General features: G+C 41.2%; 1 protein-coding gene across 4 annotated transcripts; it reads right to left on the bottom strand.

The window, feature by feature from the left end:
• On the bottom strand, positions 1 to 24,807 carry rufy3 (RUN and FYVE domain containing 3). 4 transcript variants are annotated; one of them, XM_047380747.1, is made up of 18 exons: positions 24,266 to 24,807; positions 14,428 to 14,601; positions 13,962 to 14,079; positions 13,765 to 13,866; positions 13,209 to 13,332; positions 11,842 to 11,906; positions 9,466 to 9,531; positions 9,307 to 9,376; positions 9,122 to 9,211; positions 7,835 to 7,906; positions 7,544 to 7,711; positions 3,658 to 3,755; positions 2,589 to 2,708; positions 1,996 to 2,113; positions 1,824 to 1,909; positions 1,727 to 1,754; positions 1,560 to 1,637; positions 1 to 560 (listed from the first exon to the last, which is right to left on the bottom strand). In XM_047380747.1, exons 1-18 carry the CDS (start codon positions 24,537 to 24,539, stop codon positions 417 to 419), a joined length of 1,995 nt encoding a protein of 664 aa, XP_047236703.1. In that variant the 5' UTR covers positions 24,540 to 24,807; the 3' UTR covers positions 1 to 416. The 4 variants fall into 4 exon arrangements, with proteins under 4 accessions (XP_047236703.1, XP_047236704.1, XP_047236705.1 ...); XM_047380748.1 differs by lacking the exon at positions 24,266 to 24,807 and adding an exon at positions 21,480 to 22,156; XM_047380749.1 differs by lacking the exons at positions 1 to 560; positions 1,560 to 1,637; positions 1,727 to 1,754; ... (1 more) ...; positions 1,996 to 2,113; positions 2,589 to 2,708 and adding an exon at positions 2,857 to 3,514 and having other exon boundaries at positions 24,266 to 24,804.
• Positions 24,808 to 25,456: the final 649 nt, after the last annotated feature.

Genomic DNA, 25,456 nt, shown 5'->3' with positions numbered 1-25,456 from the left:
TAAGATCCAGTTTTTTCCATTTTTATTCATTAAAAAGTTAAATAGCTGTTTAAATATGCTGCAATAACCCATTCGGAGGAGATGAAGGACAATATTTCTATATTAGTCAACAAAGAATGAGATCATTTAAATGTTAATTTCCTTTTGAGTCCAGCATGGTGCCTTTATCAGCTATGAAGCAGCATATTTCACCTTTAGTTGAATCACTGCAGCTGAAGACGCCAATAACACCAAAACGGGATAAATGGCAACACTTCTGTGTCAAAAACCTGCATGCAAGACTCACTGGCAAATATCTGAACGTTTTAAAAAGATTTCAGGGAGCTTAAAGGATCTTTTCTGACATTTCAGGCCATGAAGTGAAAAAGTGCTTCATGCAGTGCCGGTTTTAATGCCTCCGAATATTATGAGAGTGCTCACGTTGGCGTCGACGCGTACTGCTGCAGCAACTGCGAGTAGCAGGACGCGCACACCGTCTCTGGGAGGATGGAGGAAGGCAGCGGCAGCTCGTGGGAGACACAGCTCTCACAGAAAAAGGTTAAGCAGTTCTTGCATTGTTTCTAGGAAAGAAAAGGAAGGAAAAACGTATAAATAAATACTTGAAAAATAAAGATGGGGCTGCACATTGCTGAGTTTTTCTACTTTCAGTACCGTATTTTCCGCACTATAAGGCGCACCTTCAATGAATGGCCTATTTTAGAACTTTTTTCATATATAGGGCGCACCGGATTATAAGGCGCATAGAATAGAAGCTACTGCAGTCAAACGTTTGACTGGGGTTGCGTTATGCATCCACTAGATGGAGCTGTGCTAAAGAGAATGTCAACAAAACAGTCAGTCAAACTTTATTAATACACTACAAACCAGCGTTCTGATAACTCCATTCACTCTCATGGTAAGGTCTCCTCTACATAGAAATCTATTGAATAGAGCCAACCGCACGTTAGGAATGCATTGGAGTCTATGAAGTTGAAGTTGAAGTCAAACGTTAGTTAAAACGTGAAAGGGAACTTTTCCCTGATTCAGTAAACACGTAAAAGAAACAGTTTGATGCACTAAATCAAACGTTAGTACATTCACAATATAGTAGCGTTAACTGTTGAATTCTCTCGCTGCTGCTCTATTCCCATGTTCGACTGCGTAGCTGACAGCCCTGAGTTTGAACTCAGCATCGTAAGCGTGTCTCTTGAAAGGTGCCATTTTGGGGTCGTTATACACACACACAAGTGGTGTTGGACTAGGAGTAAGCACAGTACAGGTGTTTACCGCTATTACTTCGGCGACGCCCCTGACTACGGTAGCCGTAATGCTGCAAGCGGTGCGGCTTTGTAGTTTACCAGTCGTACTGAAACATTTTGACAGAGCGCCGTGTACAACCAGTATGGATCAACCAATTAACCAATTGATCCATATATAAGGCGCTCTGGATTACAAGGCGCACTGTCATTTTTTGAAAAAATTAATGGTTTTTAAGTGCGCCTTATAGTGAGGAAAATACGGTAAATTGTGGGATTTTAACTGCATTCTGTTTTAAGTCCTGGATCTACTGCAGTTCATACCTTTGTCCTCAGGAGGGAGTCATCCTGTTTACACATGGGACACACGCATGGCGGAGTGATCTCAGGGCACCTCTTTTCCTAAAGTAAAATCAAACAGAAATGTGTCCTTTGAAAATGTCTGTGTGTTAAAGCTAACTATACCTCTGGAGATTTTATAGAAGTCTCACCTGCTCATCCTCAGTATGTGACAAGGATCTTTAAAAAAAAAAAAAAAGTTATTTTATATTCTTTTTTTAAAAACAAAGTGTCCATCTGGAGACTTACAAACTGGAGCTCAGGCTGGTTTTCTCCTCCTGTTCACCCTGGGACTGGCCCGACTCCCTTTGGGTTGGTGCAGATTCTGAAAGAAGCTGTTTGGGGGGAGAAACATACCATCAAAATATAAATCTGAGATCTCTGACGTCACCTGCTTGAGCTCTTAACATTTAAGACCAACCTTTGGAGGACTCTCTGAAGGCTTGATCTTCGTTGGAGCAGAAGCTCTGGAAGCAGCGCTGAGGTGCTGCTCCCGCTTTAGCTCGCGCTCTCTCCTCAGCTCCTGCTCAAGACCATATCTGAAACAGAAAACCGGATCAAGCTAGACACGTAACTTTGTTTTGTTTAATATTGATAATAATGTAGAATTTAAAGATGATTTGAGTCCACCTGTAAATTTTGTTTGCAGACCTTAAAGACTTAGCCTGGTTTAGATCTAAAGGTAGATCTTCCTCATGTAGCAGTGTTGGTCATGGAGTTCCACATGGTTCAGCGCTCGGACCAGTACACTTTACACAGTTTCAGCCAGAAATTTACATTACCTCAGAAATTTAATTTTAATTTGGGACTCTTCATGATTTATTTTTTAACAGCTCTTTGACTTTTCTGGGGTTTCCCTCATAGAAATATCTGTGATTGGTGTCCGGATTTGCAGGCCATTCTAGAAGCATGGACTGAGAAGGCGCTGGCCAAGAAAGGAACACCTTCAAGCTCAACTGGAATTTGCAAAAGTACAGAATAATCTGCAACACTTCATAGATCTTTTATATTCACCTTTGTCTGTACAGCTGCTCCACTTCCACCTGCAGACTCTCAATTTTGTCTCCAAAGTCTTGTTTGAAGAGCCGGTTGGCCTCTAAAGCCAGATCCCGCTCCCTCTCGGCCTGTTTGCATCTGAATGTGGGGTGATCGGGTTAAAACAAACTCGTGGTGAAACAAAAAACGAGAAAGGGAAGTAAACTAGAGCTAAAATTAAAAAAGAGACAGGAAGAAGAGACCTAAAGCCTGAAGATGAGGAACACAAAGCGGATGAAGCAGGCAGTGTTTTGTTCACGGTTTTATTTTCCTAGAGATTACTACAGTTTACAGCAATGTTATGTTCACACAGTTCAAATGAATTAATATTGCCCTTTATCTAACGTCATCTTGCTCCTGTGCTGACAGTTGCATGCAGCTCATCGAATGAAAGCGAACCTGTTGGATATCAGAAGTTAAACATCCGTTTCCCCCCTCGGGTTCTTTCAAAAAATATTCAAGAACAGCCTCGACGGCAGCCGTATTCCTTGGGATACATTTACAGCAGATCTGATACCTCCCAAATATCCGTGTCTGCTGACACATCAATCCTCAAGTCCATCAAATCCTTCACTTGCCTTGCGTTTGCCAAAAAGGAATCATTAACGGGGAGATTTGAGGAAGTCGGATGCTGCGAACACGTCTGCAGGAGAACTCAGGTTTTAACGGTTGCTAAGAGGGTCGGTTCTGTCCACAATAAAAGCTGGAGAGCCACAGCAGGAAAGATGTGGGGTTTTAAATCATCAACAACAAACGAGCGTCGTACAGAAAAGGTAACATCCTAGTCTGGTTATGTCTATATTAGGCAGGGTTGCATGGTTCTGAGAGAGGCGAGCTACTGCTCCAGGAGCAGCTTTCCTGCTGTGGCGCTCAGGGTTCTGGCCTGCTTCACCAAATCTTTATCACTAAGTGAGCAAATAAAAGGAGTAAGGAATGGATAAAAAAAATAGACATAATGGAAATGGAGAGAGGAATAAGCGAGAGGCCTGAGTAGGTAAAATATTTTTGAGAAAATACATCCTGCTGTAAATGTCCAAAGCATCCTCACCTGTTCTCCAGCTGCTTTATGGTCCCCGACATCTGGTTTATTTTCTCCTCCAGCCGAGCCATGGCTTCACTCTTCTGTTTGGAGCTGGCATCTGCACTCTAAGGGAATATCAGACACTCAGATGAGCTCCTTCTGGTACCACTCAGTACTTCAAATAGCAAAGCTTGTCTGTTGGGTCAAACCACACAGGACCTGGTCCCCACATGCACGTCCCACAGCCTTGGATCACCACTGTTTCTTCTTTGGACCACTTCATACAGATTCTGACCACCGAAGAGCAGTAGTTTCTGATGGGATGTTCTGATCCGTTTGTCTTACATATCATCACAATTTGGCCCTTTTTGAACTCGTTTAAACCTTCATGTTTTTTCCTACTTCTAACATTTCGACTTTGAGGATAAAAATGTTCATTTGCTGCCTCATATATCATCCACTAACAGGTACCTTAATGAGTAACAAGTGGTATTCACTTCACCTGCTAGTGGTCATAATGTTATGGCTTTCTGTGTATATCAAAAAAGAATAATGGACATTTAATTTGACCAAATTCTTTAATTCACAAAACATTAAACTTCAGATTATTTTTAAGAAACTTGTTTTTAACCAACCTGTAATTGTATTTCACGCACACTCATAATATGAGGTAAATCCTAATGTAAAACAAACAGAAAATGCTTAATATGTTTTTTGAAAATTATGATGTTGTCGTAAGATATAATTAGACTTTTCAAAGCTTTCAATATGAACAGCAGCGTGGAAGTGCTGGTCTATTAATAGTTTCTATTTTCTCCTCTATTTCAATTCAATTCAAATTCAAAGATACTTTATTGATCCCCGAGGGGAAATTAGAATTCCAGTACAACCCATCCGGGGGGACGGGTCACCGAGGCTTTGCTGCCCACTCACAGGCGCTGCCATTTATTGTTTTAGCTGCTCCTATTCTATTAGTTATACAGGTCCTTCTCAAAATATTAGCATATTGTGATAAAGTTCATTATTTTCCATAATGTAATGATGAAAATTTAACATTCATATATTTTAGATTTATTGCACACTAACTGAAATATTTCAGGTCTTTTATTGTCTTAATACAGATGATTGTGGCATACAGCTCATGAAAACCCAAAATTCCTATCTCACAAAATTAGCATATTTCATCCGACCAATAAAAGAAAAGTGTTTTTAATACAAAAAACGTCAACCTTCAAATAATCATGTACAGTTATGCACTCAATACTTGGTCGGGAATCCTTTTGCAGAAATGACTGCTTCAATGCGGCGTGGCATGGAGGCAATCAGCCTGTGGCACTGCTGAGGTCTTATGGAGGCCCAGGATGCTTCGATAGCGGCCTTTAGCTCATCCAGAGTGTTGGGTCTTGAGTCTCTCAACGTTCTCTTCACAATATCCCACAGATTCTCTATGGGGTTCAGGTCAGGAGAGTTGGCAGGCCAATTGAGCACATTGATACCATGGTCAGTAAACCATTTACCAGTGGTTTTGGCACTGTGAGCAGGTGCCAGGGTCGTGCTGAAAAATGAAATCTTCATCTCCATAAAGCTTTTCAGCAGATGGAAGCATGAAGTGCTCCAAAATCTCCTGATAGCTAGCTGCATTGACCCTGCCCTTGATAAAACACAGTGGACCAACACCAGCAGCTGACACGGCACCCCAGACCATCACTGACTGTGGGTACTTGACACTGGACTTCTGGCATTTTGGCATTTTCCTTCTCCCTAGTCTTCCTCCAGACTCTGGCACCTTGATTTCCGAATGACATGCAGAATTTGCTTTCATCCGAAAAAAGTACTTTGGACCACTGAGCAACAGTCCAGTGCTGCTTCTCTGTAGCCCAGGTCAGGCGCTTCTGCCGCTGTTTCTGGTTCAAAAGTGGCTTGACCTGGGGAATGCGGCACCTGTAGCCCATTTCCTGCACACGCCTGTGCACGGTGGCTCTGGATGTTTCTACTCCAGACTCAGTCCACAGCTTCCGCAGGTCCCCCAAGGTCTGGAATCGGCCCTTCTCCACAATCTTCCTCAGGGTCCAGGTCACCTCTTCTCGTTGTGCAGCGTTTTCTGCCACACTTTTTCCTTCCCACAGACTTCCCACTGAGGTGCCTTGATACAGCACTCTGGGAACAGCCTATTCGTTCAGAAATGTCTTTCTGTGTCTTACCCTCTTGCTTGAGGGTGTCAATAGTGGCCTTCTGGACAGCAGTCAGGTCGGCAGTCTTACCCATGATTGGGGTTTTGAGTGATGAACCAGGCTGGGAGTTTTAAAGGCCTCAGGAATCTTTTGCAGGTGTTTAGAGTTAACTCGTTGATTCAGATGATTAGGTTCATAGCTCGTTTAGAGACCCTTTTAATGATATGCTAATTTTGTGAGATAGGAATTTTGGGTTTTCATGAGCTGTATGCCAAAATCATCCGTATTAAGACAATAAAAGACCTGAAATATTTCAGTTAGTGTGCAATGAATCTAAAATATATGAATGTTAAATTTTCATCATTACATTATGGAAAATAATGAACTTTATCACAATATGCTAATATTTTGAGAAGGACCTGTACTGTAGCTGTTGTATTTTGTTGCTTATTTTATGTTATTTCTTTTATTTCATGGACCTGTGCATGACTTTGGGTGTGTAAAGCACTTTATAAATAAAGCTTGATTCACTGATTGATGTGCTTCACTCTTCCAGCCAGCAGGTGGCGCTTTCAGGTGTAAACAGAGGGCAGAGTCAAACGTTGAGTCAGTGGCCTCAAAAGTTTGACCACACCCATGCTTGACTCCGCCTTCAGTTGCGTATTGTACTAAGAGTTACAAGCTTGTCCTACTGCCCTTTTTTCACTGGCTTGTTAATTACTCGTTAATAACTGCCTCTGTGTGGCTCTTTTATTTAAAAACAGAATATGAAAATGGTCCTGAAATGTTTCTTAGGTTAATGTTTACATCATTAATGCCTCTCATTCAGACAAGTTTGCATTTTTAGTGCTAGCCGTTGCTTTATAAAAGTTTAGTTTGTCCTTTATTTTTTTCACCCAAGTTGGAAACAATCTGTTGTTATTCTGGCAGGTTACATAACAGCCAAGTAAATGACCTGTTTTGTGATCATCCTAATCAACAAATAGAGGAATAGCATTGTTTTCTGAGATTGTGTGATTCACTTTTCAGTTGTGAGTTTTTTTTGCTGCAGAGCAGGTCGATTTTTCTGACTCGGGGAGCGGCTAGTAGGTGAAGATCTACAAGTCAAAGCAGGGAAAAAAAGGGAATTCATTCAAACGTAAGCCTATGATCCACAGAGACCCTGAATGCGACCTTGCTAGACTACCATGGCTGAGTTCTTCCTACTGTAGATGCTGTCTGGTGCTGGGAAAGTCAGCCCATCATGAAGATGACCCCCTGAGACTTTGACTTCATCTCTCGGTCACATTTTTCCCTCCTAGATCAAAGTTAGGTATTAGTGTTCTGAATTAGGCCCTAAATTCCCTCTTTCCTCTTGGCTCCTGGTAATTCTTGGATCCAATCAGTTTTAAATATTGGATGTTTTAGTTTTGTTTAATAAGTGGTTTGGGGACGATAATAGGAGCTCTTTTGTTTGATGTTTAGGTTTGTTTTGTTCTAGTTAATCAGAGGTGAGTACATAGTTATAGACTGATAGTTGATTTACCATTAAGTTCTTGTCCATCTTAACCTTTTATTTAAAGTTTGAATCTTTGCATTGATTTTCAATAAATCTTCGTGTGATAGCTCTTTGGGAAGGAGTCCACTCATCAGACTGATTTGGATAGGTTATGAAACGGATTTAACTTCCTTATAACGGATAAATGATTGATGGACAGGTTTGATCTGCAGGTATCTGGTCAGCAGCCCAGACACAGCCTCACCTGTGACTTGTGGCTGATCTGTTGGTTAATGGCACGAAGGTCTTCCAGCTGCTGTCGGAGCTCCACCAGAGCGTCCTGCTTCTCACAGATGTCCTTCTCCAGCATCTTCATGGACAGCTCCATCTCCTGCTTCATCCCGATCTGCACCTCCAGCTCTCGCTCCACATCCTGCACAGAGATCAGCTTTGACTTTAGATGCACAATTTGAACTTGCTCAAATCTTTAGCAGATTTTTTCTTTTTTTTTGCACATTTCATAAAATTTTTCATGTTCTAAGACCATGAAACACACCAATCGAAGCTGAGTTTCCTCTTTGAGCTGCTTCCGGGTTTCGCCCAGCACTTGTCCATCCGTTGATGATGCCTGAGAAAAAGAGGAATGAAGTCTTCTGGTATAAAATCTTTATTTATTCGTGTTAAATCGGGGGTTAAATTGAATCAAATCAAAAGTACAAAAAAGAGGTGTGTGCTCATTTGTTGGAAATGTTGACCACCAGTGTAATTAATACTATACAAGCTGTTTAACAGAAAACTTGTGTTGAGGGAATGAAAAATCAGCTGGAGATCTTCCGTGGCTAGAAGTCCAGCAGAAGGAGCTGTTGTAAATGTCTAAGTTTATTTTCTTTCTTCCACTCTACATAAAGTCACATTAAATGTGCTAAATCTGGCCTTTAGAAGGTCAACCTGGATATTATTATCAACATCCAGAGACAATGCAGGGCAATTAGCTTTTCCTACCGTCTAATTTGTTTGAATGCGGAGGAAGTTTAGAAATAAGAAAATAAAGCAATCTAGTTTAAAGGGTGTGCAAGGAGAGCATTCATGAAGGAAGCTGCCAAAAGGCCCATGGTAACTCTGCAGGAGCAGCAGAGATCCACAGCTCAGGTGGGAGAATCTGTCAATGGGACAACGACCAGTTGTGCACTCCACAAAGAAAGTCATGTTTGCCTGATCTGTTTGGCCCTCAGGCAAATGATAACCCTGAACACACCATCCCTGTGGTGAAGCATGATAGTGGCAGCATCATGCTGTGGGATGCTTTTCTTCAGCAGGGAGAGGGCAATGAAAGAAAGCCTGTCAGAGGGTGCTAAAGGTTTGAGGCTGGGGTGGAGGTTCACCTTCCAGCAGGACACTGACCCCAACAGCCAGAGCTACAATGGTTTTGATTAAAACACACTAATGTGTTAGAATGACCTAGTCAAAGTTCAGACCAACATTTAATTGGAAATCTGTGTCAAGGCTTGGAAGTTGATGTTCATGGACATTAAACTTTATGATGTAATTTAACAAATGAATGCAACAATCCTTGACTATATAATAAACAGAGTGGTGTTACTGTAGGTAGTAATTTTAAAGCATTCCTGCCTAGCCACTAAACTCCAAACAAAATCATTCTGTTGATGCGCTTGCAGACTGAAAAACACATAAGATTGTAGTTTTAATAGATTTGAGAAAGTTTTAAAAATCCTTTCAGAATTTGACCGACCCATCCCGGATCAGCGCCGATCAAAGAAAATTGGCCGACTGACTGGTGCATCGCTAGAACTAATGATCAGTATTTATGAGAAGATGCATTCACCTTCCTGGACTCCAGCTGATACGAGCTCTCTTCCTTAACTCTCTCCACATCCTCTTGTAAAGTGATGATCCTGTTGTTTGCCACCGCGAGCTGTGGAAATAAACATAAACAAGACAGCTCATTAAATAACGAGTATCTGGCTTTTTCTTCCCCCAGGAGCTGAAACTGTGAGGCTGAAGACTCGCCTCCTCTGTCAGCTTCGTGTTGGACTTCTCCAGAGCGTCTACCTTGGCCTGGAGGTTATTTACTGATGCACTGTAAACAAACAAACACAAACAGAGAGTCGTGTGAGTCCTGAAGCTTGACGAGGAGGAGAGCGAGGCAACGTGATCATCCAGACTAACCTCAAGTGTCTGTTCAGCTCCTCCACGTAATTCTTCTGATCGAGGATTGCTGTGATCTGACCGTCGCTGGAAGAAGGTAGAAACAGTGATTTAAAGTCACACTGAACAAAAGGTTACTGCAGACCCTAAAATATTAGATACTGGTTGCTCATAACCTCCCATCAGAACCCCAGTGTAAAAATTCTGCACTATCCCGCTAAGACAACAACGAGAGTTAAAATGTATCGTCTGAATCAGTGATATGATTGTTCTGGTTACGGTAATTGCAATTCACAGTGAAGACCAGAGGTTTACATACGCATTATCATTAATTTTGGGGTTTTGATGATGAACAACAACATTTTCTTTCATCTACAAAGAGCTCAAGCACACACACAACCCCACTCGCATGTGCTCTAGCAGGTTGTAGAGAAGCTACATAGTTTTTGGAACCAACAACAAGCTTTGGGCTCCCTCCTTAGTAGAATTCCTTTAAATTATTTGGTTATCTGGCGCCGCGTGTTTCTGGTGTTAAGCATGTTCCACAGATTTCCAATAAGGAAAAAGCCAGGACCTTGGGAGGGCCATTCCAGAAGTTAACCTGGTTTCTTCATTCCTAAACCAGTTTGATGTGTGTTTGGGATCATTGTCCTGCTGGAACACCCGGTTTCGATCATAAAACTGTTGATTTGAGGTAAAGTTAAGGAAGTTGGTAGCGGTCCTCCTTCAACATCAATCCATCCACTTTGTGCAATTCATTTATACAACTGACAGCGAAACAGACCCTCAGCATCATGCTAGATCATTGGTATGGTGCCCCATACATTTGAGAGCCTATAGGCTCAGGTTTACTGTTGTGTAGCAGCTTTTGCTTGTGTTGCCTTTAATACCATTGCTTCGGTAGCGCAACACTGCAGTTCTCATTTTAAACAGTAGACACCACTACTGCCTCTGTTAAACAACTAGTCACAGAAGGAGAATCTACTGGAGCTAAAGCTCTCGAATACAACTCTTACTACACAGTTTGACATTATCCAGGGTTACTTTTAGAAGTTTTTTGATGTTTATGTTACATTTTGCAATAAATCTATCTGTGGTTATAGTCAGTTGTGCCCTGCTGTTCTGCGCTGCATGTGGAAAGTTACAGAAACTGGGACATGCATGTTCAGCTGTCCCTCCAGGACAGGCATTTAGATTCTGTTGCCAGAAGGCCTAAAACAGCCAGCGTATTCCCCATTACAACATACTTCTCATCATTGGGGCCAGGCTGCTAAGTCTTTATCTCATCCACCCATAAAACCTTTCGCCAGAGGCCATTTGGGTTGTCCATGTGGAGAGCTGAAAACTTCAGTTGAGTCTGAAGGAGCAACGGGTTCTTTCTTGGTTCCACACCTTCTCAGTACATGTAGACGTGACATTCCTGTGGACAATGCCACCGGTATTCCAGCAGTTTCTAGTTCCTTTCATGTAACGGTGACAGCTCGGGTCAGACGGTTGAACCCTAATGCAAATGTATGAACTAAGCTTACAAATTGGGTCTGTGCCAGAAATCCAACCAACTTACATGAACTGTACCAAGAGTGAGTAAAGATTTGGCCAGAATTATACCAGACGCTTCTTGATGGCTATAGAAAGTGTAAAATCAATGTACAGTTTGTAGTTCTTGTTTGTAACCCCTTAAAACTTGACACCAGAATGTCACAATTTATTTCTAAAATATTGTGTCTAATGAGAAACCAGGATTTTTTAGACATTTTGGGGGCAAATATTAAGGGGGTAAAATTCATTGAAGTCATATGTTGCATTATCAATCGACTGGAAACAACAGAACAGCTCAGATGCATTATTACATTTTAAATATAACATTCATGCTGATGAGCGCAAACCTTTGAACAGCACCATAAATCCCACAAACATTCACTGTCGTACAGAAAATGGGCCAAACAGGATGAAAAAGAAATCATTGTTCAAGCAAGAGGGATGAGAAGCACAGGTCAGCGTACCCACGGGTTGTTTACCAGCTTCACGCCATAACGAGGGTTTAAAAAAACTTCTGTTTCAAAACTAAAACACGAGCTGCTTCATTTTCTAGCCAATAGACGTCTGAAAACATCTCATATCAGGGGGTGTTTATTCTAGACATTTGCCTCATCCTATGTATCATAATGAAAATAATAAATAAAGATATTCTAAATGTAATAATCAATATGTTAATTTTTATCTTATTAGCAGTGGGAAGAATTGTTGCTTTTCTGTTATAAATTACAGTAATTTAGTCTGGTTTTGATTTGTGGTGTTAATACATTCCCAGAGGGAAACACTGAATGTTTTACCAAAGGTTAACCAACAGGGAGAACCCTTACTGGGCCCATGTCTGGGTCAGGTAGAATCACTCACCCCTCTGCACTCTTGCTGCTGTGTCCGCCATCTTTCAGGTACATTGAGAAGTCTATGACGCCGACCTGCATACGTAAAGTCCAAAGTAAGGTTCAGTTCCCAAAGTTAAAAAAAGAAAAGGACGTATCTTAAAAAATGTTTATCTTCTCTGTCAAAAGGTGCACGTTGTGTTCGAAGCTAACCATTTATCCCAAAGGTTTATGTTTCATCAAAAGTAACTTGGACTTTAACTTTTCTTGTTTTTCCAACATTAAACATCTTGTTTTTGGAATCAAATCAGGACGAATAAGATCCAAACCAACCTCAACCCCTTTTTAATGGACAGTGACGGTTCCTCCATGAATGATGCCGATGAACAAGCCCCTCCATTTGTACCCACTGTGGGCTCTTAATAATTGCATTAAAGGTTTTACAAATCAAAGCAGCGTTGAAAATAACCTGTAATCAGACCAATTCACTCCAGGCTTTACTACTTGACATCCTGTGGTTTTCATGCTTGTCTCAGGCTAAAGTGGTACAAATCCAACCAAAAAAGCATTGAAAATACTCTTTGTCTGGGGTTCCATAAATAGAATAAAGGTGTCATAAATCTCCAACTGTGTTTTAAAGAATCTCTGTTTAAATTAGTCTTACCAGTTCAGGTCGTACCAGTTCAACTATTCCTTAAAAAGTCATAGGCCTTTAAAGGGCTATTTGACTCAGAGGTTTGTTTGTCATTGGTTCCTATTGTGTCATTAGTCTCCAGTAGTGTACAGACAGCTTACACTGTAACAACACCGGACACACATTCACTGGACTTATATGCAAGTGAGTCACAGAAAGGATGCCACCCCCAAATTCAATGGCGCCCTGGACAATGTGCCATTTGGCCTATGTCAAAAACAGTCACTGACAACAGAAACTAGAGCTACAGGGCAAAAAAAAGGAAGCGTGAAAGTTTATGTAAATATTTTAGTAGCCAGCATTGCCCAAAAATAGCAAGGGGTTTGTACCAGGAGAGGTTTCACTTCACTGTACTAAAATATTTCTTTAGAAATTGGAAGTGAAACCGGCTCCCTCTCAGTCCTCATTAGGTCAATTAGGTTTGAAAAGCGAAAGTGGATCACGAGATTCCTGCGCAGCTGTAGGAATGAAACTGCACTTCGAGTAATGAGTATAAAACATTTTTTTCCTGCTTTATAAGCTCTACTGTGGAACATTTGAATGTAAAAAACTAATAATAGGACAGTCTTGTAAAGTGATAATGCAGCTGCGGTTTTATTTCTGTTCCTTAGTTTAAATATTTTTTTTTTAAAAGGTTTATTCTAATTGTATTATTCCTGAATTTGAGCAGCTGTGAGGTTAAGTGGAACTGAAAGCAAGTCGACCTGCGAGTCCAAGTCCTCGCCCTTCATGCACAGATTGGCGTCGATGACGTTCAGGCCAACAAGAAGCCCGGCGATGACGGCGCCTTCCTCCTCCATCATCAGAGCGTTCGGCTCATAAAACTCACTGCAAGGGAGGGACAAGAGAGGAGAGAAAACTTATGTTGAAGAAGTCTAACTATTTCACATGTGAACAGCATAAGAAAAAAGTACACTGTATTGAAATTTTAGGTCCAAATGCAACAGTTGAAAAATCGGACTAACGCTAGCTGGAGTTATTTATTGGAACAGAATGTGGAGGCGGTGGGAGTTCAATCAAACAGCCACTATGAAAAAATGTGCAGGTTTCACATTGATTTAAAAGACAAAGATATGAGAAGAAAATTAAATGAACTAGGAAAATGTAGGTGAAAGACAATAAAAAAAAATTTAAAAAGAATGTTCATATCAGGTCTTCAGGAGAGAAAAATGAAAGGTTTTTAGTGCTGTTCAATCCATTTTTCTTATTGCAACCATATTCCCTGACAGTGGGCTACAGTATGTGACAACATAAACATACCTGAGCAGGTCCTTTCTATTGATGATGGTCTTCATGTAGTCAGAGAGCTTCTTCTGCATCAAGGCCAGGCGTAACCAGGCTCGTCCTCTTCCTAAAGGAGTTCTGGTGTCAAAAACAAAAAAGGTGCATTTCATGGCTAAAACTGACAGTTAATCAGTTAATTCGGTGTCTTACTGGAACTACCTCAACAGACTCACCTTAACCCAGGCAGGTCTTTCACGCTGGCAGTGATCTCTCCGGCCTCAGGGGTCAACTTCTCGACGAGCTCCAATGGCCCCCAGAACGACTTGTTCTGTCCCAGGAAGGTCTTCTTAGCTGATGATGGACAGACAGCCTTGGTTTGTATTTTGCATTTGCGGCATGTGAAACATTCCAGAAATGAAGAAAAGAGTGGAAACGTGTGAAAAACTGACTTGTGTGAAAAAGCTCATAATCTTTTTCACCTTTTAACCTCAGGTAGGCACTACAGCTCAATAAAGCATAATACCATCTAGAATGTTCACTTCGCACTAGCTTGGAGGTCTTTTATCACAAATACCTTAAGAGTAGATTTTAAATAATTTACATTTTCAGAGGGACGTTAGGTGGTTTCGGGTTTGATTATAGAACCCACGAAAGCAGGAAAATAAGTCACTTTTACATCCTTATGATAACAATACCTACTTTTCAGCCCGTGTTTAAGACAGTGCTCCATGACAACAAAGAACTGCTGGAGGGGTGCGTAGTCCGAGTCCAGCGTGCGGCCGAGGTTGAGCGCAGACTCGATCAGGCCTTTGATGCTCAGTTTGGCCATGTTCATCAGGTTGAGCCTTTCAATGGCAATCGGGTCTTTGGGATCTTAAAAAGAGAAAGAAAAAAATATGAAGTAGTTGATCTTTTATGATATTATTTAGGAGATTTGTGTTTTGGTTGATTATTTCTTTGTTGTAACAATGCTTCTTAGCAGGAAAACCAGGAACCGTTGGAAAGTTTATTTCCCTCTAAATGGCGCCCCATTTGCAGGAAAAATGAATTTGTGCTTAAAAATAAACACAATCAAGCAAGAGTCAATAGCAGAATGAACTGTTTTGGTATTCACAGAGAGGATTTAGTTAATTTTTCAAACACTCAAATCTGCTGCTCAGCCCACACATGCACTGTCTTTACAACTGCGGCACCATTTAAGTGGACAAACCAGTGGCTTTCCAACAGTATGAAGGCCAAGAAGCATTGTTACAACGAAGAAATATAAATGCCCTTACTTATTCTGTGCTACAGTAAATTACTCTTTACTTCCTCCAAAAAATCTAAGCAGTTTACTCAATTACAAGCCAGCAATTTTTCCAAAATGTTCCAAAGAGAAAATGTTCCATTCTTCAGACATCGGATATATTATTCAGCAGTCTTCAAAACATTCTTTAATTTTTAGCTTTAGTTTTAGGTGATATTGAGTTAGCTGAAAGTTACAGCTATGGCTCAAGATGTCCCTTAAACCTGGATATTAAACAAGCAACAGCAGGTTCTAAGGGCAACAGAGCTACCGGTACACCTTTTGGTCAAGCTACTGTTTTCATCGTGCATCTCATACCAGTAACTCCTCAGTTCTATTAGAAAACATCTTCAAATATGGCTACTAGAAAGCCAAAACTGTCAACAGAACTGTACTTAAACGTGCACTTTTAAAGTTTTATGCTCTATTTTCTATTTATATATCCAAGATGGCGCTGCGGATGCTCGCCTCTGTACTTTGCTCCCTTGTAATTTGTTTTATAGAGAGCAAAGTGGAACCGAAGTCCTTGTTTGCTTGGTGAATAAAGCTGATTCTGGTTCTTCTAGGTGGTTTTAAATGTACTTGTCTTTGACACCAACCTGCCAGTGGGACTAGAGACGGAAATTAGCCACTTGGCTATAATTGCACGTATTTACGTGCTAATATGCAAGGGACAAAAAAAATCCCCATCAAATAATTTAAGAACTACAAGATCTATTTCCTAACAAAATGTTGTGTTAATATTAATGTACATTTTTTTTACCTTTTGTTTTGAACATTTTAGAACATTCTAGAGCTTCCGGACAAGGCTTTCTGAAAATAACAACAACAACGCCATCTTTGATCACAAACATCAGTATTTATATGTAAAACAGAAGTCATACGATTCATTGTGTGTGTTTGTTTCACTCTGTTTCCACTCAACTATAGTCAGGGGATTTATATCTTTCCAATTTACTGTGATTCATTTTTTTGTGACCAATATTTGAAATAAAAACTTATTTAACATATCCCCCAAGGTACCTCTATCCACAGAGTTTTCTCCAGTACGTCTGGATAACCAGACAGTCCCAAAATATATGTGTTGGGTCCCCTATTTCCCCACAATTTCTCCAGCAATATACAGGTCCTTCTCAAAATATTAGCATATTGTGATGAAGTTAATTATTTTCCATAATGTCATGATGAAAATTTAACATTCATATATTTTAGATTCATTGCACACTAACTTAAATATTTCAGGTCTTTTATTGTCTTAATACGGATGATTGTGGCATACAGCTCATGAAAACCCAAAATTCCTATCTCACAAAATTAGCATATTTCATCCGACCAATAAAAGAAAAGTGTTTTTAATACAAAAAACGTCAACCTTCAAATAATCATGTACAGTTATGCACTCAATACTTGGTCGGGAATCCTTTGGCAGAAATGACTGCTTCAATGCGGCGTGGCATGGAGGCAATCAGCCTGTGGCACTGCTGAGGTCTTATGGAGGCCCAGAATGCTTCGATAGCGGCCTTTAGCTCATCCAGAGTGTTGGGTCTTGAGTCTCTCAACGTTCTCTTCACAATATCCCACAGATTCTCTATGGGGTTCAGGTCAGGAGAGTTGGCAGGTCCAATTGAGCACAGTGATACCATGGTCAGTAAACCATTTACCAGTGGTTTTGGCACTGTGAGCAGGTGCCAGGTCGTGCTGAAAAATGAAATCTTCATCTCCATAAAGCTTTTCAGCAGATGGAAGCATGAAGTGCTCCAAAATCTCCTGATAGCTAGCTGCATTGACCCTGCCCTTGATAAAACACAGTGGACCAACACCAGCAGCTGACACGGCACCCCAGACCATCACTGACTGTGGGTACTTGACACTGGACTTCTGGCATTTTGGCATTTCATTCTCCCCAGTCTTCCTCCAGACTCTGGCACCTTGATTTCCGAATGACATGCAGAATTTGCTTTCATCCGAAAAAAGTACTTTGGACCACTGAGCAACAGTCCAGTGCTGCTTCTCTGTAGCCCAGGTCAGGCGCTTCTGCCGCTGTTTCTGGTTCAAAAGTGGCTTGACCTGGGGAATGCGGCACCTGTAGCCCATTTCCTGCACACGCCTGTGCACTGGTGGCTCTGGATGTTTCTACTCCAGACTCAGTCCACTGCTTCCGCAGGTCCCCCAAGGTCTGGAATCGGCCCTTCTCCACAATCTTCCTCAGGGTCCGGTCACCTCTTCTCGTTGTGCAGCGTTTTCTGCCACACTTTTTCCTTCCCACAGACTTCCCACTTGAGGTGCCTTGATACAGCACTCTGGGAACAGCCTATTCGTTCAGAAATGTCTTTCTGTGTCTTACCCTCTTGCTTGAGGGTGTCAATAGTGGCCTTCTGGACAGCAGTCAGGTCGGCAGTCTTACCCATGATTGGGGTTTTGAGTGATGAACCAGGCTGGGAGTTTTAAAGGCCTCAGGAATCTTTTGCAGGTGTTTAGAGTTAACTCGTTGATTCAGATGATTAGGTTCATAGCTCGTTTAGAGACCCTTTTAATGATATGCTAATTTTGTGAGATAGGAATTTTGGGTTTTCATGAGCTGTATGCCAAAATCATCCGTATTAAGACAATAAAAGACCTGAAATATTTCAGTTAGTGTGCAATGAATCTAAAATATATGAATGTTAAATTTTCATCATTACATTATGGAAAATAATGAACTTTATCACAATATGCTAATATTTTGAGAAGGACCTGTACAACAGAGGGGTCCTTCACAAAATTGGAAATGACAAGAGGGGTGTAAAAATACCCAACGTTTAATTTCCAGTCAGATTATTTCCATAATTGACTGTTAATCCCTCTATGACTTCTTTTACAAAGTTCGTCCCATAATTCATCTTCTATCAGGACATTTAACTCCACTTCCCATTTCTCTTATATACCACGTATTCTGGGAAATGTCAGATATGAGCCCCTTATACAAATTAGAAACATGTCTTTTCTATATTATTTGTTATTACACCCTATTAGCTTAGATCTAGATATGATCCTGTATCATTTAACATTTTCTTAACTTCCATATATCAATGTAAGGTCAAATGTCAAATAAATAAAAAGTGTCTTTAAATGTTAACCAAAAGAACTAAACATATGCAACAGTTTCTGGTATGAAGTGGTTTTAAAATGTTATGGTCCAAAACCACATAATGGCTGCATGGCTCAAACAGCAGAGCTGCTCCTCCCCAGTTCTACTGCTGCAGAAGGTCCAATGGCTCACTGGAGAATAAGCATTTACCTTTTATTAAAGCAGCCACAAGCTTGGCGGTTTGTAAATATTAATGGTAGCAAACAACACAAGCAGCCATGGTGTGGAAACTAAAGAAGCAACACTCATTTCTTTCCCTAAGGTAAAACTACAATGATCTCAGCATGCCCAGAGAGTTACTGTGTCTGCTGGTAAAATTTACTTTGGACTAAAACATCTAAACTTATTTTCTTCCAACACATTAACCTGCAGAGTTTTAAAAAAAATGTTTTTAGGAAGTGATTTAATATCCAGAAGGTAGGATAATCTAGTGGCATATCTCCAGCTTCAACTGTCTGAATTAATAAACATCTTGCTGCGGATGTTCTGTGAGTCCTGTATGCTACCGTCTGCTGAGGCAGTAGTTTGAGGCTGAAGGACCCTATTGCCCTTTTTCCATGGGCTCCACTTTGGCCCGCTTCACTCCATTCAGCCCATTTTGCGACTGTTTCCATTCCTGGGTTTGTTGTGAGAAAATCAGTCAGTCAGTCAGTCAGTCATTTTCTACCGCTTATTCCATAGTGGGTCGCGGGGGAGCTGGTGCCTATCTCCAGCAGTCTGTGGGCGAGAGGCGAGGTACACCCTGGACAGATCGCCAGTCCATCGCAGGGCAACACACAAACAACCATGCACACAGTCATTCATACACCTAAGGGCAATTTAGAGTTACCAATTAACCTAACAGGCATGTCTTTGGACTGTGGGAGGAAGCCGGAGTACCCGGTGAGAACCCACGCATGCACGGGGAGAACATGCAAACTCCATGCAGAAAGAGCCCCAGCTGGGAATCAAACCTAGGACCTTCTTGTTGCAAGGCAACAGTGCTACCAACTGCGCCACCGTGCAGCCAATAAAATAATCTGTTTCCCTGGTCACCCTGTAATTGTGTTACACCATGGCGGAGCAACATGTATTGCTCCATATAATAGATATTTAAATTTAGGTATGAGTCCTGTGAGGTTTTTGTCTTCTCGACCACTAGTCCCTACTTAGAGCAGTTCGCTGCGGGTCAACTCACTTTTACGGCTTTTCCATTGGTAATGGTTACGTGGAACTGTTACTATTTTTAGTGGCTGTGATCTGTCGGTGTGACATACCCTGTCAGAATAGCATACCGGAAGTAGATTTTTATAGCTCCGTCTGTCAGTTTAGGCTACTTTATCAAAACTGCATACCACTGTTTGTGAAGGGATATGCTGTTTTGATAGCTGCTTGTTTAATAGAAAATACAGTTTATAAAAGGTGTATGCTGTTTTGAAAGTCATTTGTTTCACATTAACATTTTTCAAATTTGTATTTTTGTTTACAAGATTTCGAAAAGTCAAGAAAACATAACAATTTGCAGTTTCATTCTTACTTGACTCGCCAGAGTTCAGCGTTTCATCTTCCTAAATAGCTTTTCCCACTTAGCGAAAGGCCGGGCTTCTGCAAGAGTTTAAAGTTATTTGAAACTGTATTTAATTGAAGAGTTGTGACTTTTGTCATTGTTACATATTTAATTCAAATTTCCATTCATATTTTAAAAGGTGGTTTTTTTATGTATTTCATAAATTTACGATCAACAGAAGAATTGTATTTTGAGATTATTTATATATTTTTTTCTATACCATTTGTGGTGGAGGCTTAATATAAGCCCACTTCGCCTTTTGCCTGTTCTTGAACTGTTTCTATTTTTTTCTTGAGATTATTGATCTGTATTTTAGTTGTGCAAATAAGCTAAACTTTGCTGTTTTGACAGTTAATCGTTTCTCAAGAAGAAATTTAGGCAAATGTTAATGGGTCAGTTTATGCTGATTTTTATGCAAATTAGTATCCCTGAATAATTCTTTTTTTCTAGCATTGATTATACCGAAGTTTTTTTTTTTTTCTGTTAAAAGATTTTGTTTTGCGGCACTTGTGGCCGTTATTTTTCCAGTATTATTTGACAGTAGATAGACAGGAAATGGGAATGAGGAGAGAGAGGAAGACATGCGGTAAATGTCACCAGGTCTGGGACTCAAACCCGGGACAGCCGCGTCGAGGACTAAGGTCTCCGTATATGGTTCGCATGCTTAACCCCCTACACCACCAGTGCTGCACCCCATTATACCGAAGTTTTAACGGACTCCTTGTTGGAATCGTCTGCGTTTTCTTGGAATTTTAATGTTCAGTGGATTATTCAGGAGAGTAAAAAATTTGTGATTATTCTTTGTATTGTTTGTTATGAAGATGATAAGACCCACTGTGGTGAACGTAGAATGAAATGTCGAATGTTGACCCCAAAACCATTGAGGATCTGAGCTGTACAGCTGTGTGTTAATTGATCACTGGTTCTAACACAGTGCCCGAGATGTGTTACCAGTGACATTCTGTACAAAATGTGCCAGGTGTTTGGTTGCAGAGGTTTTACAACTAAAAATCATCAGTGTCTTTGTGCCGACACTAAGAACCCATAAATTATACACACCCCTATCATTTGTTCATATTATCTCTGCTATATTTCCTTTGTTTTCTATTGGACTCAAAATGACCTCCATCAATTAACCTGCAGCACATTTTTTTGTTGCTGCTGAATTTAATTGTTGAAATAAAACGAAATGTACACAAACTACTCTTGTATGTGTAAGAGTCTTCAGAAACTGGTGTAAATCAAACAGCTCACAGCTAAAAAACAAACAAAAAAAACTTAGTAAAACCATTATGGGCCAGTAAAAGCCCGGTTAATTGCTGGTAATTACTTTAAGGAGCAGTTGAAGAATATGCTCTGTTGTGAGCTATTTGACTAGATCAGATTATATTACTATTTGGTCTTTGATAATTATGATGTACATTATCATGTAGGGGATTTTACATGTTATGTTTTGCCATAAGATCTGCATTTAAAATTGGGTCCCCGGGGGATAAAGCCAAGTGGCCCTTGAGCTTTGGTGCCTCTTGGCCCCTGAGGGTGTTAATCCTGCTCTGTTTTTATAATGGATAATGATGTCTAACAAATAAAGCAGCACTTCCTGGTTGCCAGATCCTGGATTTTTTTACTGGTGGCGTCATCCTGCTGTGTAACGCTCAGGAAGCCCATGATGACACAGCTCAACCAGGGTCATTGAGAACTGTGTGAAACATCTCCACTCTTTGTCAAGCACCACGCCCTGACGGAGATCACAACATGCCAACAGAAATCCATAGCCCCATCCATCTCTTTACCTTCATGGGCTGGCTCAGGGTCTGGCGTGAGCGAGATGTCATTGAGCTCCCGGAGGCAAAGCCACTCGCCATCGACGGAAACGCGAAAGTTGCAGAGATAGATGGTCTCCCGGGCGGCCTGGGTGATCTTGTCTGTAGTGGGAGTCGGGGTTTCGCTTTGAGGCGTCAGATCAGACATGATGACTCAGCGTTCACGAGGCAAAAAATCAACAAGACCGAGGAGAAAAAAAGAAAAGGAAAACAGCGTAGCAGCCTTTGTTCCAGGTGCCAGAGAGGGAGGAGGGAAAACGTTGATCAGACAGAAGAGGAGCTCAGAGAGATGAAGAAAGAATCACCACCAGAGAAGTAAAAAAAAACCCAGACGAGAAGGGCTGGTGTAAGGAGGTGTCGGAGGGAGTGCTGCTCCTCTTCCTCTATGTCTGCATCCTCCTCTCCTCCTTGATACAGCTGAAAGAAATAAGCTGCTGTCCTAAGAGGGGCCTCCCCTCTCCTCCTCCTCTTCAGCCTCTTATTTTCTCTTTTGTAAAGACCGGGTGTTTAAAATGCAACAGAGCACAACGTTGTGATAAATCACCAGTAAAAAAAATCCCAGCCCTCCTCCAGTCAGCTCAGCACCGGTTGAACTCTGATTGGGCTGCCTGTGCACCGCAGTGAATCCACTAGGTGGGTGTCGACCAAGATGGCCGACAGCGGTGCTGGGCACGGCAGCACACTCGTCACGTGAGCAGATGGTGCATGCGTAAAGAAAGAGAGGTGGTGTTGAAGGAAGGGGGGGTGCTGATCCCTGATGCTAATGATTCAACCGAGCATTAACAGCATCCCTCTGAGCTGAAACAGACGCCTGTTATCTGACAACTCTATTACAGAACCGGCTACAGCAGGGAGCAGCAAAATTAATAAGATCAAAGGTCATTGAGCGGAGATGCAGGTTTAATTAATGGATTATTATTACAAGAAGAATAAAATTAAGAAGAGCTCACACTACATGTTTTATCAAGTTAGGTATTAACAGGAGGAAATCAATCAGTTATAATTTACTGCTGATTAATAAACTTTTTTTGAACGCTTAATGTGGACAAAAAATAAATAAATACTCCAAATTTAAGATCTACGTTTTAGTGCCTGGCTTCAATCGCAGAGCTGCTAAATACATTTTGGCAAAGAGCTCTTCTGGTCATTAAAATTACATACAGCTAAATAACAAAATAATAAACCTAGCCTAGTAGTTCTGCCAGTTTGGGGGTCATTTTACGTCACTCGTTCTGAACAGACAAAAACAAAAGGACGACAGAAGTGAGATAGCATCCTTGCAGTCAGATGTGTGATAAAAAGTTTTCAGATTATGGAAATCTTCAGTTTCAGAATTATTGCATGAAAAAACTCAGCAGTGCCAGACTTTGAAGCAACAGGCTGGCGATAACCAATAAGTTTGGCCTGGAGAGAAAGCTGCGTTTTCACTCGATTACAAGCATGTTTGCAAAACATCTCCACCCGACTTTTTGGTAAATACAAATTCACTTTTCAAAGACTGAAAGATTCAACAAACCAACAATGTTAAGTTTGTCGTCTTGTAATAGATTGGGGCCAAACAGAGACCTCCCCAACACGCATACATTAAATGTGAAAATCCGCACTTTTGTCATAATGCAATGGTAATTTCTGCTTTAGACTGTTTCTGCGTGCGTCACAGCGAGTTCAAACACCTTACAACTTTGGACTGTGAAACAATTTAGACCCACAGGTGTTGCCGTAGCAGCTACGTTACAATGTTAAAAGTTACAGAACAGCAGTTACAGTGAAAATCAGCTAGTCCTTCCTTCAAAGCATAGGAAATGTATGCCTGTGAGTATTTGATTGTTACTGGTAAGATTTGTTTGTTAAGTTTATTATTGCAGCGCCTGATTTAGTGCAAAAAACAGGATCCCTTTTTTTACCCCAAAGTTTATGAAAACATAAGTCAGAAGCAGGTTATAGAGGCAAGTTAAAGGCCTACAGTAACTCAGAAGGAACTACATACAAGTACTGGTTGGTACAGTACAACAATCTGCTGCATTCACCATATGCCTGGGTTAAGAAGTGTGGTTGTAAGACAGAAGCTTTTCCTTTCAGAGAAAACGTCAACGTCCAGCTGAAATCTCCCATTAACTTGTGGGAGGATGTTTTATCGTCTGAAGAACCAAACCGGAACTTCTGTCACGCTTGTCACACATACAGCACTCTGCAGCACCAAAAAGAGCCAAATGCCCACTGTGAAACATGATGGTGGCAGCATCATGCTGTGTGGCTGGACCAGGGGTTTCCTCAAGGGGGGAGGAATTACTGTATATGGCAAGCTGACAGACTCCTTGTAAAGAAGATTGAAGGCTGAAACTGAGTAAACAGCTGATTCAACACGGAATTAAATGGATGGTTCATTTACTCAGGTTATTAAAACTCTTACAATTCATCCAAACAAATGGGTTTGCTTTTCATTTGAATTCTGGGACATTTCTGTCAAATTAAAGGTGGAAAAGGCTTAGAAATGATTTGTCATGGTCTCAATTCTAAGCCTCAAAAACTTGGAATTTTACCAGAAATGTGTACTTTTGAGACCCACTGTACATTAATCACTATAGCTCCTGATTTTCCCCTATGACTCATTTCCAATATTAGCAACGTTCTTGAGTCAATTATTTAGGGAAGTTAGCTAACAGCAGATTATAGCAGACCGCATTTTCTGACTAAAGAGGAGCTGGGGTTACCTACAGCCCCACTGTGAAGCTTTCATGAAGTTTGTTAGCACCTACTTCTTCGCTTTGAGTCGATCCTTTCGATCCTGAAGTCATACTGTCGAAGGGGTGCAGCGGACACAGGTCCTGCATCCCCAAACTTCAGGTTTGACGAGTTCAAAGCTTCCTTGAAGTAAATCACTGAAGTCGGGGACAGAGTGTCGTCATCCGGACTGTCAACAATATGTCCGTTTTTATCTGAGGAGTTCTGTCTGCTTGTTCCAGAACTTTGTGAGACTCCTAAAGCTGACTGCGGAGGTAAATCTCCGGTCGGCTGACCCTGCTCAGCCATCCTCTCCCTATGGTCAGACCCTCTTCATGTGACCGGCGGCTGGGGTGTCCATCAGGGGTCAGCAGTGAAACGTTTACCCGCCGCGGTTAGTTAAACAATCAATAACCCTTTCAATCGGTGCTATTACAATCTCCACAGTGACCATTCCACCTTCCGTCCTGTTCTCCAGAACCTCCTTTTGACCCGGAAACAGCTGTGTGTTGGCATTTTGGTCAAACCAGTAAATTTTCGCGAGAGTTTCCGCTCCTCTGTTGGACGGTTTCTCGCCGCCACTCCGAGGTGTTTCCGGTTCGCGCATGTGCAACGGGAAACAAGGGTGTATGAATTATTTAAGGCCTTCCAATGTAATTTGTGTTTAGGGATAGAGGTGGAAGGTATGTTTAAATTTAAGGATTAGGGTGTGAGAGCAAAAAAAGGTATGAGTTACGGGGCCTGAGATAGGTGCCGCTAGACTAGCGCACTGACGCCCATAAAGATACGTCAGTGCGTCCGCCATATTGTGAGTGGCAAGTTTAACGGTATTTAAAAGTGACTACGTTTATTCAGTCTAATTTTTATTAGTCATTTTTACATACTGAATATCTGCTCATTTTAGTTTTGATTCTGTCAGCTTAGACAAAAACGAGCAAAATTTTGAGATCGGGTCACAGCGGTAACAGGTCCAAGGGGTCAACGCAGACATTCCTCTCCAAGGCAACGATTTCTTGGTCATTATTGGGGATTACAATGTGTTCCCAGGCAAGGAGGGATATATATTATATGTCCAATGACCCAGGGTCTCCTCCCACTGGTACATGCCCAAACCAGATGACCCCATTCAATGTGGCGCAGCAGTAACTACCCTGAGCTCCCTCTAGATGATGTAGCTTCTCACCCCATCTCTAAGGCAGAGTCTGTATTCTGTTTTCCCAGATGTA

This window comes from Girardinichthys multiradiatus, chromosome 12 (genome assembly GCF_021462225.1).
Source record: "Girardinichthys multiradiatus isolate DD_20200921_A chromosome 12, DD_fGirMul_XY1, whole genome shotgun sequence".
Taxonomy (NCBI): domain Eukaryota; kingdom Metazoa; phylum Chordata; class Actinopteri; order Cyprinodontiformes; family Goodeidae; genus Girardinichthys; species Girardinichthys multiradiatus.
This window is presented reverse-complemented; position numbering and strand designations above follow the sequence as displayed.

What these genes read in the sequence shown, in the direction of transcription:
- rufy3 (XM_047380747.1), bottom strand. Translation starts at nt 24,539, where the DNA reads ATGGCTGAGCAGGGTCAGCCGACCGGAGATTTACCTCCGCAGTCAGCT. An exon ending in AATAGAAAGGACCTGCTCAG is followed by an intron (nt 13,333 to 13,764) that starts GTATGTTTATGT and finishes CCTCCCTTGCAG; the next exon opens with TGAGTTTTATGAGCCGAACG. An exon ending in AGATCAGCCACAAGTCACAG is followed by an intron (nt 3,756 to 7,543) that starts GTGAGGCTGTGT and finishes ATATTCCCTTAG; the next exon opens with AGTGCAGATGCCAGCTCCAA.